The sequence below is a fragment of the Chiloscyllium plagiosum genome, chromosome 9 (genome assembly GCF_004010195.1).
Source record: "Chiloscyllium plagiosum isolate BGI_BamShark_2017 chromosome 9, ASM401019v2, whole genome shotgun sequence".
Taxonomy (NCBI): Eukaryota; Metazoa; Chordata; class Chondrichthyes; order Orectolobiformes; family Hemiscylliidae; genus Chiloscyllium; species Chiloscyllium plagiosum.
The window spans coordinates 68,799,015-68,812,345 of record NC_057718.1 but is presented as its reverse complement, the minus strand read 5'-3'; the positions used below and the strand labels follow the sequence as shown (position 1 = coordinate 68,812,345).

The 13,331-nt window shown below is 41.1% G+C and overlaps 1 protein-coding gene across 1 annotated transcript in view; it reads right to left on the bottom strand.

The window, feature by feature from the left end:
* The window catches only part of LOC122553185 (synaptojanin-2-like), a 203,395-nt gene extending 190,415 nt beyond the window's left edge, over nt 1-12,980 (bottom strand). The window contains exon 1 of the mRNA XM_043696773.1: nt 11,787-12,980. Within this exon, the coding sequence (XP_043552708.1) occupies nt 11,787-11,910 (124 nt within the window). The 5' untranslated portion in view covers nt 11,911-12,980. The remainder of the gene's footprint in view (nt 1-11,786) is intronic.
* Nucleotides 12,981-13,331: the final 351 nt, after the last annotated feature.

The window sequence follows — 13,331 nt, the reverse complement described above, 5'->3', positions numbered from 1 at the left end:
AACCAGTCTCCCATGGGGAACCTTGTCGAACGCCTTACTGAAGTCCATATAGATCACATCTACCGCTCTGCCCTCATCAATCCTCTTTGTTACTGCTCGAAAAATCTCAAATCAAGTTTGAGAGACATAATTTCCCACACACAAAGCCATGCTGACTATCCCTAATCAGTCCTTGCCTCCAAATAGCATGCGCGAGCGAACACACACACACACAACGTTTTGACAAGTTCCACCTCTGCCCTGTACAGGACAATGTTGGAGAGATTATCTGGGGAAGAGGGAGGGGGGTTTAGGGTACATCCTTGTGTAGAATTCCAGGGAAAGTGAGGGAGGACAGGGAGGGCAGGTGGGAGATCAGTCATTTAGAGACGGTGCCTGTTCTGTCCAGGACTGTTCTCGGCAGCATTTCAGCAAGCTGAGATTGGTTTTAATCACTGTACCCGTAAACAGAAGACGCGATCAGAGTTGTCACAGCTCTTTGACGTATGTTTTTGTCGGGACCTTGAGATCCCCTTCGGATAATCAGATATTCGGATAATTGAGGTTCCTCTGTAGTTGGTCCACAGGTTAGAGTGCTGCCTACTGTGGTTGAAAAGCCAGTGGAAAATCAGACACTGAATTATTACAGGAAGCATGTCCTGGGATGTTTCTTGACTGTGTGGTAACAATGTCTCTAAGTCAGCAGCTGAAACAGGAGAGATCAAAGACTACAGATAAGAAAGTTGAAGTGGAATTAGCAGAGACCCTGTTTGATCAGACGGTTGAGACAAACCAGAAGCAGATAGATGACAAAGTAGATATCTTTAGCTCAGAGAAGTTAACGGAGTTACAGCGGAAAGATGAAAATTTGAAGCAATTGTATCAAAACGTATACTTGGAATAATGAATCTAGATGGATCCCTGAGTGCTACTATCTTACAAATGATGTTTTAATGAGGAAATACAGCCTATGACTTTCAGACAAATAGGAAATGGGCAGACATTCATCAAGTCATATTGCCAGTGTGTTGTGGGTTACACATGAATTACCAGTAGGATATCATTTAGGGGTAAGAGAATCTCAAGCTAAAATACAAAAACATTTTCACTGGCCTGGACTGCACGAAAATGTAGGTGAATTTTGTCAGACATGTCAGGTAATTTAAAAACTGCAGGCAGCAATAAAACCTGCACCTATAATACCAAGAGTCTTAATTGATTGCAAAGGACCCCGAACCTAAAACATTGACGGGAATCAGGATTTCTTAATAATAATGGATGTGTCCACCAGAATTCCAGAGGTGAATCTATTACACAATATCACAGCTAAATGGATTGTAGAGGAATTACTCAAGCTTTTCACTAGAGATGAACTACCACAGAAATACAATCAGAACAAGGGTCAAACTTCAAAATTATTCAAGAAAGTTATGGATAGTTAGGAATAAAACAATTCAAATCTACTGCATATCATCCAAAATTGCAAGGTGTGCTAGAAAGGTGGCATCAGACATTAAAACCACGTTGAGGACTTCTGTTACTGCCAGTGATGAATCTTTAAAAACAAGGTTTAATGGACCTTATCAAGTCAAAAGGAGTTTGAATAAGGTGAACTATTTGATAAGGATTCTAGACAGAAACATTTCAGTGTGTCATGTGAATATGCTCAAACAGTATAGGGAAGGGAATCAAAAGGAGACTGTTATTGGTTACAACACAGAGTGAAGAACCAAGTTCAGAGGATTCTGAATTGGACATTCCTTGAATTAAAATTGGACAATGAGGAAGTTGTCAAAAATTGGGATAAATTATTGAGTTACCTTCCAGAGGCAAATCAAAATGACCCAAAACAGTTATTGCTATCACATGGGGAGACGTGTGGAAATAAGCTGGGAAATACTAACTTAATTATGCATGATGTAGAGATAGGAAATGCTGTTCCGATTAAGTAATATCCTTAGTCTTAAGCCTTTAAAGTTGGTACGGGATCAAAAGGAGATTGAATGCATGCTCCAAGGTGACACATTTGATGTGAGTTACAGTGACTGGAGCTCACCAATGGTGCCAAAAGCAGATGGTACTCACCACAGTTTCCTTTTGCTTTCCTTCTCTGTCAAAATATCTTTTCAGCATGTTCACATGACAGAGTGAGGTGAACTATTTGGTAAGGAGTCCAGACAGAAAGAAATCTCAATCACCTTTCGCCTTGATATGGTCCACTAAACTTTGCTTTTAAAGGGTCACCGATCACTGGCAGTAATAATTTTATCTCTGATAGCAAAATTGAGATTTTTTAATTTCTTGTCTGCCTCCAGTTTCAATACATGCTGTGATACTTTTAAATGCTGTCTAGCCAATGCCCCCAGTTTATTTAATCATTCCCTAAAATTTGATACAGTCCAAATGTGTGAACTCTGAATTATGACTAACCAATTTCTTCTTAATCAATTTTAGCAGTCCCCTCTCTTCACGCCCAAAAGCTAATTCAAATGGTCTGAATTTGGCCAATTCTTTTGGTGCATTTGGAACAAACTGAATTCCTTTATCCCAATCATCTGGATAGTTTGTAATTGCATCGACTTTGTGATAATCAAAGTCTGGTTCATATCTGACTCCACATTTGAAAGTCTTTATTGAAAAGGTGGGACAAGAAACTTGTATTTCTAGTTGGACTTGCTCAGAGGGTACTGGCAGGTTAATTTGTCCGAAAGAGCAAAGACAGACAATTTTGGTTTTTGTAATGCAAATGGACTACATCAATTTAAAGTCATGATATTTGGTATGAAGGATGTGCCAGCCACATTTCAAAGACTAATCAATAAGGTACTTTCCAGATTACCCAATTTGTAGCTTATATTGATGACCTGGTAATTTTTAGTCACACATGGAAGGAACATTTACAACATTTATCAGAACTGTTAAATCGACTTCAACTGTTAAACCTGACTAAGGAGAAAATTTGCCAAATTCCAAATCACCTTCCTAATCAATGTTATTGGATACTGATAAATAGCCCCACAGAATTCAAAAACAAAAGGTGATTGGGGAGTTTCCCATACCATCGACAAAAACAGCAGTACTATGATTCCTGGGATTGAGTGGATTTTATTCAAAATTTGAAGCGAGTTTTAGCTGTGTGGCTGCTCCTCTCACTGAATTACTAAAGAAAATAAAGAATTTCCAGTGGACAGTGAAAGAATGTGTATAGGGTATAAGTAGGTAGGGAAAGAGTTATGAGTTTTGTGAAGCAAGAGGTTCAGCTGAGCATGACTCAGATCAATAGGTTAACAAGGCGGAAAAGCATTCATTATGTAAAGCCATTTAACAAGATGTGGAAGCATTCAGTATGTAAGGTCAGTTTACCAAGGTGAAAAGTATTCCATATGTGAAGCCAGTTAAGGTTAAGAACGTTCATAAGCAGGTTGCTCAATCTTTAATGTTGACAGTTGCTGACTGTAATGGTCACTTAATCAATATGTGTGTTGCCTTATCTGGATGCTCCTCCCCATAAAATGACTATATAATTAATTAAGAAACTGCTATTCCAGAGAAGACCGAGAACTCATGTCCCTGTGCATGTGGGCGATCATTCTCTCTCCCTCCAGGGCCTGGAATAAAGATGAAGGAGGTAAAGCTTACTGTCGCTCTAAGCATTTTCCTTCGACTGAATGGGAATCAGGATGAAAAGCAGACTGTGTCAGAAGGCACTTGACAGCCTGAAAGCTGTGTTAACCACTGCCCTTGTATTAGCCACACCTAATTACAAAAAACCATTCAAGATGACTATGAGAAAGCTTGTAGCCTTACATGTGACACATTTGCTACAGGAGATGCAGGAAAAGCACTTGACATGGCGGGGGGGGGGGGGGGGGGGGGGCGGGGGCAATTGTTCAGGAGAATTGTGGCGGGGGGGGGGGGGGGGGGGCGGTGGCATTTGTTCAGAAGAATTGGGGGCACCTGTTCTTAGTGTCAATGGATCGGTGTAAATAAAGTAATAACATTTTTTCACTTGTGGAATGTGTGGCAGTACTTCCTTCTCACGCCGGGGGCTGGAGGCATGCATATTTCACTGTGGAATGTCAGAGAGCTAAACATTTTGGTTATAATCGAAGACTCTTAACAAAACTCATACTCAATAGGAAAATAACTTTTAATTTAATAAGCTAAGTGGAAAATACACGAAATCAAACAATCCTGATACGTTTTCACATATACCACACTGAGCAGATTTGAATTTATGAAGCTTTATTCCATAATCTTGACTGTTCTAGAGTGTGACAGTCTCATTACCCTTACGGGTTAGGAAAACACAAAAGGCTGAATAACACAGTAAGGACATTGGAAGATGTTCATGTGAATGAGAGAGAGAGAAAGAGAAAACATTCTTCTGTAAATAACATTCGAGGGAGAGACGCTGTTGGAAAGATTAACTCTGTGGTCTGATTTGACTGAACACTGGCTTGTCATGGATTGAATGTTAGTGTGTTCTTTCCTGGAGCTCAAGATCTGGGAAGGTTATGAATTTAACTTGCATTCTGGGAATCTAAGGTGATTTTAAAAGAAAAAGCCATTTTGTAGGACAATGATACTTGACATGTTAGCTGAGCAAGGTTACCTCATGACCTTTCCCACATAGTTTAGACTAGTCCCTCATTATGATGTACAGCTAAAAAGGGAAGGCTATCTAGCCAAAGCAATTGGCCATTTGGGGCCTGGCTGGATCAAGGTTTCCCACTGTGATGTGCATGTAGCTTAATCAGGCAAGCATATACAGACCTGTCAATGAGTTTCTCCTCCTCTACAAACGTTTGCCATTTTATTGTTGCTTATCTGATTAAGGACATGCGGTGTTTTTCTCGTAATCTCAGTACCAATTTCTGTATAAAGACAGCTTGTTTGCAGAATAAGGGGAGTAGCCTGAGAGAGCTGGTGCTGCTCCCCTGCTAATGGTTTTAAAACCTTAGCTCAAGCCTTGCTTGTAAGTATCTATGCTATAGTGTAACATGCTATTGGTAAATAAAGGTAACAAGTTAAACTAAACTGTAAGAGTTGTATATTCCAGACTATCACAGAGTACGATCTCCAGGACGAACCAAGAGAGAACCATTCGGGATTCCCTGAGCCATCTCAAATAGGTACTTAACAATTTGGCGCTGCGAGCAGGGTTCCAACAAGGGATACTTGAGAGTGAAACTGGGAAAGAAGAGCTTCATCTAAAAGGTCGGACTCGAGACCAACAGGCCCACAAGGTAAGGTTATAACTTGGTTGCTCGCTGTCTGCATTTTTGTGTGCCACATCCCCCATTTCACTCTCACATACCCTGATGGCACCCTGAATGAGATCGTTTAAATAGGCACTAAAAATAGAGACCTTGCAAAGGTAGGAGACAATGGTAAGAATTTTGTGAAGGTATACAATAAATAGGATAAATATGAATGTGGCCTCAAATAAGATAGAGAGTAAATGTCCCTTAACAGAGATAGTGAGTACGTATCCTAATTATGAGAAACAAAGGGGAATATCTGATGCAGCTGCCCAACAGAATAAGGTCTGGCCTCTGAGAGGCACACATGATCTAAATTTACTTATGGAGGCTGAACAAGAGTTAATTTTAAAAAAGGTTGTGGGAGTAAAAAGAAAAAAGCCATATCTGCATGGAAAAATGTAGCTAAAGAAAAGTGGGAAAATTCCATGCAATCATCATGGAGTTAACAATGTATTAAAAGGGGTATCAGTCAATTAACTGAGGAAGGATTTGAATTAGATTGGACAGAAGTAAAATGCAAATATGAAGCACATGATTTAGAAGCAAAATTGGAGATAGCTAGAGAAAAAAATAGCATAAAATAAAAGGAGGCGGAGATCCACAACCTAATCTGTAATTTCAGGGACCCCAAAGAAAAAGGAAAGTGGTAAATTAGAAAGAATCAGGCTGCAGCTGCGCATGATCAGACAGACAAGGACAGCTCCTTACACCCCACCTATCCCAAAGACCCATTATTAGAGGACAATGATTCTCCTGCAAGCAAGGAATTTAAATCCAATTCGGAGGAGGATATCATTTATTATGCCCGCCCTCCTGTTAACCGACCTTTTCCGGTTCCCCAGCAGGGAATTTCTTGAAACCCACCCATAGTATGACCAAAGTGAACACTGACTATGAAACTAAAGCACCTGAACCCCCTTCCTACTCGGAGGATGAACGTGCCAAGGCCCATACCCTTTTTTTTGCCTCATTTGCCTCTCCTGTCCAGCATAAGAAGAATTCGGATGATCAAGGCTACCATAATCCCACTGCCACCCGCACAAGGAATCAACTGAGATTAAGACATGCAAGGAACCCTGAGAAGGCACCTTTGACTGCCACATTGATGAATTACAATCAAAGTTTAGGTACCTTTAATGTTAGTCCTTGCACTCACCCTAATATGAAATGGCCAAGAGGAAATTTCCCGACTGGAAGGCTCCCTAACCCACTGGCCCAGGATCAGGGACAAAATCCATTTGTTAATCTTTATCAACCTTGGAAGCCTCATGAACTCTCTCACATCATCAATAAGGCTCCAGACTATGGAAAGAATCCCAAAGGAGTCAGTAGTTATATTAATAGGACTAGGACCATTTACAATGTGGCCTCCCAAGACTTCTTTATAGAATGCGCTCTTTTCTCTGAAAAATGGACTAAGTTCTTAGAAATTTTACAATGTAATAATCATACCCAACTCATGATTACGCATCCAGGCGAACCTAATAAGTCAGATTGGATTAATAGCTGCCTCCGTGAAGCAGTACAATGTGGAATCGACATGAGTAAGGTCCTCACATGTAAACCTTGTTCAAGCAAAGGAGCTGAGGATTTCCTTGTCTGCTTTAGGACTGCTATGCTGCTTACTCTGGTGACACTCAGTACCCACAAGGACAATTGCCCCAACTTAATGCCTTATGATTGACTGTCCTTCCTGACCAGGTACAGAAACCTATTAAAACCATAATATACACTGACAAGATGCCGATGTTGACCAGTTCAAGAAGGATGTAACTTCTGGGAACTAAAAGACCCGACAGTAAGGCCTCAACAGTTAAGGTCAAGACTGAATTTGCCCAAAGTGCAAGGGCTGGATCTAAATCCAGAACTCTGAATCACCTAGCTGGCCTTGCGGACAGGAAGGTCTATCTAGTATGGCAAGAGAATAGGGCTGGTACTGTATATTGACAACATCCCTATGAACCTTGGGTCCTCCTATGTACCTTCCCCAACAGTCCATGATGCCCCTTACTCCCTACACATCCTCTTACTATTCCTCTCTGTCTCTCCCACCCCCTACAGCCAGACATTTGCTTCAACTGTAACCAACCAGGACATTCATCCAAAAACTGCCCTCTCCCAAGGCAGGCCCCTGTTGATCACTGGAATGAAGAAGCTAGCAATCTTCTGATCCCTCTCCCCAGGAACCCCAACAGGTTTCCCCTTTTACTGCATGATTCATATTCAGACATTTACAGAGATTCCATTGTGCCAACCATCCCCAAGCAGCAGGAATTGTAGAAAGTGCCAATGGTACTTTAAAAGGTCAGCTAAGCAAGTTGGTAGAGGAAACAGATCTTAATTGGCTGCAAGTACTCCCGATTGCCCTTTTTAATATGAGAACCATGACCAGTAAAAGACGGGATTCTTGGCGGCTAAACTAGTATATGGAAAGCCCCTAACGATTCCCTGGTCTGCACCATTAATGACCCAATATCCTGTTAATGTGCATGAAATGCACAGGTATCTGATTAAGCTAACCAAAGAAATGCAGTCTTATCATCTTATCTGGTACCAGGGAAGGAAAAAGAAAAAGGTTCAACGTTTAAAGACATCAACCCTGGTGACTACGTATTATTGCAAGACTTTAAATCGAGAAAAATTGGGCCGTCACTGGAAAGGTCCTAATCAAGTTCTTCTGACAACTGAAACTGCAGTAAAAGTAGAAGGACATTCAACAGAGGTCTACAAAGGAAATTGCAAGTTTGTATCACCTTCACAATTCTAGTATTAGTACGAGTGCAATCAAAACCCAATCCAAGTACATGTGCCCAGATGTAATCTGCCCATCGGTAATATCTCCGACAGGCCAAACCTCCAATGTGACTGTATGAACGGAATTTGTCAATGCTAATGAATCAAATGGAAAAGTGACTAAGATGTACGTACATTTATTGGTATGAACAATGTCATAGGAATGAATTTTATCAAACTAAACGATATTTTGGAGGATGCCACATGCTGAAGCAATGAGACCATTAGATGCCCACCAATGACTCTTTCCCCCAACACAGATGATCATATCATCACCTACCATCACCACCACCACTGACGTTGTTAACTACCACTCAAGACAAGACACTCATGACATGATGATCACAAAACAGCAGAAATTAACAACATTCACTCTGCTATCCACTACCCATTTTGCTACCCCATTGTGATTCTGATACAATGAGAACACTAACATGACCCACTTATAACCCCGATGCCACTTGTAGAAAAAAACCCAACAATTTAGGTGTAGAATGCCAATGTAATCATGGCTACACTGGCAATGGCATTGGTGCTTTGGGATGCTTCGATGACGATGAATGTATTATCTTCCCCACTGCTCCCCCTGAAGATAGAATTTGTCAGCTCCATGAAACTTGTACCAATACTATTGGAAGCTGTTATGAGTGCAGATGCCCAGCTGAACCTCATTTAAGCTATTCACATTGCACATCCAAACATCACTTTCAACATTATTGTCACCCTCACAACACATCCATGCCAGTTGTCATGAGATGGCATGATCCGATAACTTCATTCACTTCATCAGCCGAAAATAGTTACTTTGAAATGTTTGTCTGCTTCTCTCCCAAAGTGAACCATAGGAATTGCAGTTTTGAGCACATAGTACCGAAATCACAGAACCCTAAGGCATCTATTGCTCTGAGACTGTCAACTTGTACCTTCTCGACAGAACCTTCTCCTGTCTGACCTACCACTACTGGCAGAAATACCTTTGTACAGCTTCTGCAGTCAGTAGCTACTGTAGTTAACAAAGTTGAAAAGTGAAGACAGACCAAAAAACTATGCACTCCAATCCTCCTTCTGTTGCCAATGGTTTCTTTATTCAAGCTAAACACCCCGACCAATGTGTTGTCTGCTCACTCTTCCATCAGATATACAATGTATGAATAAGACTCACCCATTTATTCAATCCCTTACCTACGATGACAAAACTCATTCGGTAGAAGAAGCGCATTGCTGTGTGAAGTGCACTAACAAACTTAAAGGACTCAACGTTAACGGTGTTCCACTATTAGAATGGTGTATTGAAAGAACTTCCGGTACCCATGACATGGGGCAAGTGAAACAAGTACTTTTAACAATGTTATAAAAGACACTGGTTGTACACCTACTCTCCATCCACAAATACACTTGGATAACTGAACTTTTGATAACACCCACTATTTACAAGATTCAGCCCTTGTTCTGACTCAACTCGTCATTCATTCACAGAAGTGCACCCTTGGAACTCTATTTAGCCTCCACTGGCTATATGAAAACAAGGCCTACCCATATATACCGAATGACTGGTATGGACATTGTGCTTTAGTGCACACCTTACCACTTTTTACCCTTCACCATAACATACCTAAGGTAGATGACGAATGGAGAGCCCACCAATTATTTGCGTCACTATATTTCAATTGTATATATTACCAGTAGTGTATCTGAGACAGACAGTCATAGACACTGATCATAGCCCATTGAAGTTTGTGGAGAAATTTAAGGATAAAAATTCCAGACTGTTAAGATGGAGCTTGTTGTTACAACCATTCAATTTGAAAATTGTGCATGTGGCAGGACAGGAAAATGTGATTGCCGATGCATTGTCAAGATTTGGAAGAGAAATGGAGGTATTAGGTTGCAGGAGTAAACAGGCTGAAACAGAATATAGTAGTGCATGTTTACAGTTAATGTGATGTATATGTGTTGTGGGCTACTAACAATGTAAGATTTGAGGTTTTATAATGAAGCTTTTTTTGGGTGGTGGGGGAGGTGTGATGATGCTGCTCCTTTAATAAGGTTATGTTGTCCTTGATATTTTTTCCAACAGGGATCTTACAGGCAGAGGTTCTGATATGTCTGAAAACATCTACTTGAAAAGGCTTTTAAGTTTTTTTTAGAACACTTGAACAATGAAAGCGGAGCGGCCAGTTCTCCCAGTGTGGGTTTTTTTATACTTTTGGGTTAGTTTTAGTTGGGGACTCAAAGAAACAGTTCCTTGCTGATCCTTTCACTCTCTGCAGTCCCTCTCCTGTTAGAATGTGTGTTTGAGTTTACTTTTTTGCCAAAGGGTGTGTTATGAGATATTGCAAGAAATCGGAACAATTCTTTGTTAAGTTGTGTTTTCATGTCAGTTGCGTTTTCAAAAAGTTATGTTATTCTAAATTTGATTTTCTGTTGTTCGTGTGTAAATAAATTCTGTTTTTTTTTTAACCGAGTAGTTTGACCAACTGGGTCACTCCTGGAATATTCAGCTTACATCTGCTTAAACCAACTAGAAAAGTTAGGTTCTCTGCTACCTTCTTAAAATATTTTGACAGGATTTGGCCTGGTCCGTAACATCTGAATGGCATTAGATTGGGAAAAGGGGAGTTGCAGTGAGACCTGGGTGTCTTTGTACACCAGTCCCTGAGAGGTAGCATACAGATGCAGCAGGTGGTGAAGGTGGCATGTGGTTTGTTAGCCTTCGTAACAAGAGGATTTGATTATAGGAGCTGGGATGTCTCGCTGCAACTGTTAACAGCACTGGTATTGTAAGCAGTTTTGGTCTGCTTATTTGAAGAAGGTCTGGCTATGGACAGTGAGGTCAAGCTTACCAGCCTGATTCCTGGGATGGCAGGATTGATGTATGAAGAGAGATTAGTCTGGTTACGACTATATTCACTGGAGTTTACATGAATATGGAGGGGTGGTGGGCAAGACTTCACAGAAACTTATAAAATTCCAACAGGTCTAAGCAGGGTAAACACAGGAAGTAAATTCTCAATGACCAGGGATCACAGTCAAAGGGCAGGAAAATGGAACGGAGATGAGATCAGTCATTATGGTATCAAATGACAAAACAGTATTGCCTGTTCTTCATTCTTGTGTCATGAAATGGAGTAGGTAATTTAGAACTGAGATAAGGTGAAATTTCTTCATCCAGAGTGTGATGAATTGTGGAACCGAGACCAAAATATTGAATGTTTTCAAGAATTAGTTAGATATCATACTTTGGGAATCAAAGTGTTTGAGGAAAACATAGTTGGATGGTCAGCCATTATCATATTGAATGGCAAAGCAGTCTCAAAGGGACAAGCGGCTTTCTAATCCTATTTTCCATGCTTCTAATTGTGAAAATGCAAATATGGCTAAAGATACAGGCACAGTAGTTAAAATTGAAAAAGCTATAAACACAATTGGGGGTCCAGCTAAATCTGAGGATACAGTTATTGTTAAAGCTGCAAGCACAGTTGTGGATATGGGTGAATTTGCTGAAAGGAGCCAAAGTGCAGATACAGTACAGGTAAAGCTGCAGTCACAATCCCAGTACCAGTGTCATACAGCTCGGAAACAGACCGTTCGGTCCAAACAATCCATGCCGACCGTAATCCCAAACTACACAGTTCCCACCAAACAGTTCTTATTCATGTAATTATCCAAAATATCGTTTAAATGTTGCAGCTGTACCCCGCTTTCTTTAAAAGTTCATTCCATGCGCGAAAATCTGGTGTTACTTACAGAGAATGGCCACAGCCCCAGCCTCGAAGAGGAGGCAATCCTGACGACTCCTGGACTCCAGCAACACACTGCTGCCGCCGGGTTCCTGCTTCTGAAACACTCGGAATCCTTTACTCAGAGCCATGGTCAAATTTCAAAGGAAAACTCTGAACACAGGTTAAAAAAGATCCCAGCATGAGGTAGCCAAAAACAACTTTCACTCAACCATCCGCTCTTTTTCCTTCTCATTAATGTTGTAGCTTTCCCAAGCCGATTCACATTCCCCTGCTCACAACTAATAGCACGTCGGAAAGCTGCTGAAGCAGGAAGTAGGCGTCCAACATAAGACCCTCCTTCAAGACGCTTTTTCCACCCACTCTCAGGTAAGGAGCCAGTCCAGCACACGGGAACCAATTAGATACACAATTTTTGATCCTCCACTCAAAAACGACAACCCTATCTCAATCTTGGTCACCTTTCAAGCAACTTGGAGCGCCATCGACAGGTCACACAAAAAAACAATAATCTTGCCAAAAACTCCGCTGTAGGTGCGGCTCAGACGGTTTTTATACCATCAGTAAAGCAAATACGTTTCGATGTGCTCTCCAAAACTGAGGAATGTTTCCTGGTAGGAAGTAATCGACAATATTGGATTTCTCCGGCTGTGTCAACTGGTTACAAAAACTGAGAACAGATGCATAATAGGAATCCAGGGCAGGGTAGTTCAAACGGAACTGTTCTCAATTTTTTTTTTCTGAATCAGCGCCAAGCTGTGATTTTTGTCACTTTCCGAATGATCCGCCTAATTATTAATAAAGTGTAAATCGAGGTAAAGTCTGGCAAATACAGTATCTTCTTCGGCCAAAAAAAAAAGTCAAACCTGCGATTGACACACTAAACCAATTAGGGCCAGGGATAGAAATCGGACTCCGGGTCTGGGCACTTGATCTCACCAGCGGGCCCTGGTAAGTTTTGAATTCTGATGTATAGATCCCTGGCCCTCGGTCGACTCGAACGTTTAGTTGAGAAGTACAGTGCCTCAGGGACTGGGTGGGTTACTCTTCGGAGGGTTGGTGTGGACTTGTTGGGCCAAAGGGCCTGTTTCCACTCTAGGGAATCTAACCTAAAAAAAATAATTTTTTGCTTGAGAGAGCAAAGTGTTGCCATGTAAAGAACTCAGAAAGATTAATGAAGACAGATTTTTTTTTAAAAATTGTTAACGTCAAGATGAGCAGGCGTACTGTTCCAGACACAAAAGTAAGTTTGGACTTCTGTTGGCCTGGATTTCGGGCTCCTCAGCTACCTTGAAACAGTTTGTTTTTAATCCCAACCCTCCAATACTTCCATTGGCCGCTAGGTGATGTTCCTGCTTGTTGGCTGTCAGATTTTCCTAATCTGTCCTCTACCCCACATAAAATTGAGGGCAAATAAATACAACCTCAGTTGAGGGGCAGCAGTTAAAGTCCGTGAGGCCTATGATCCAAATTGCAGAGCACGATTATCATCCACTCTCACTTGTTTCTCATCAGGGATTAGAAAAAAAGATGATTAGGCTGACATCAGAGC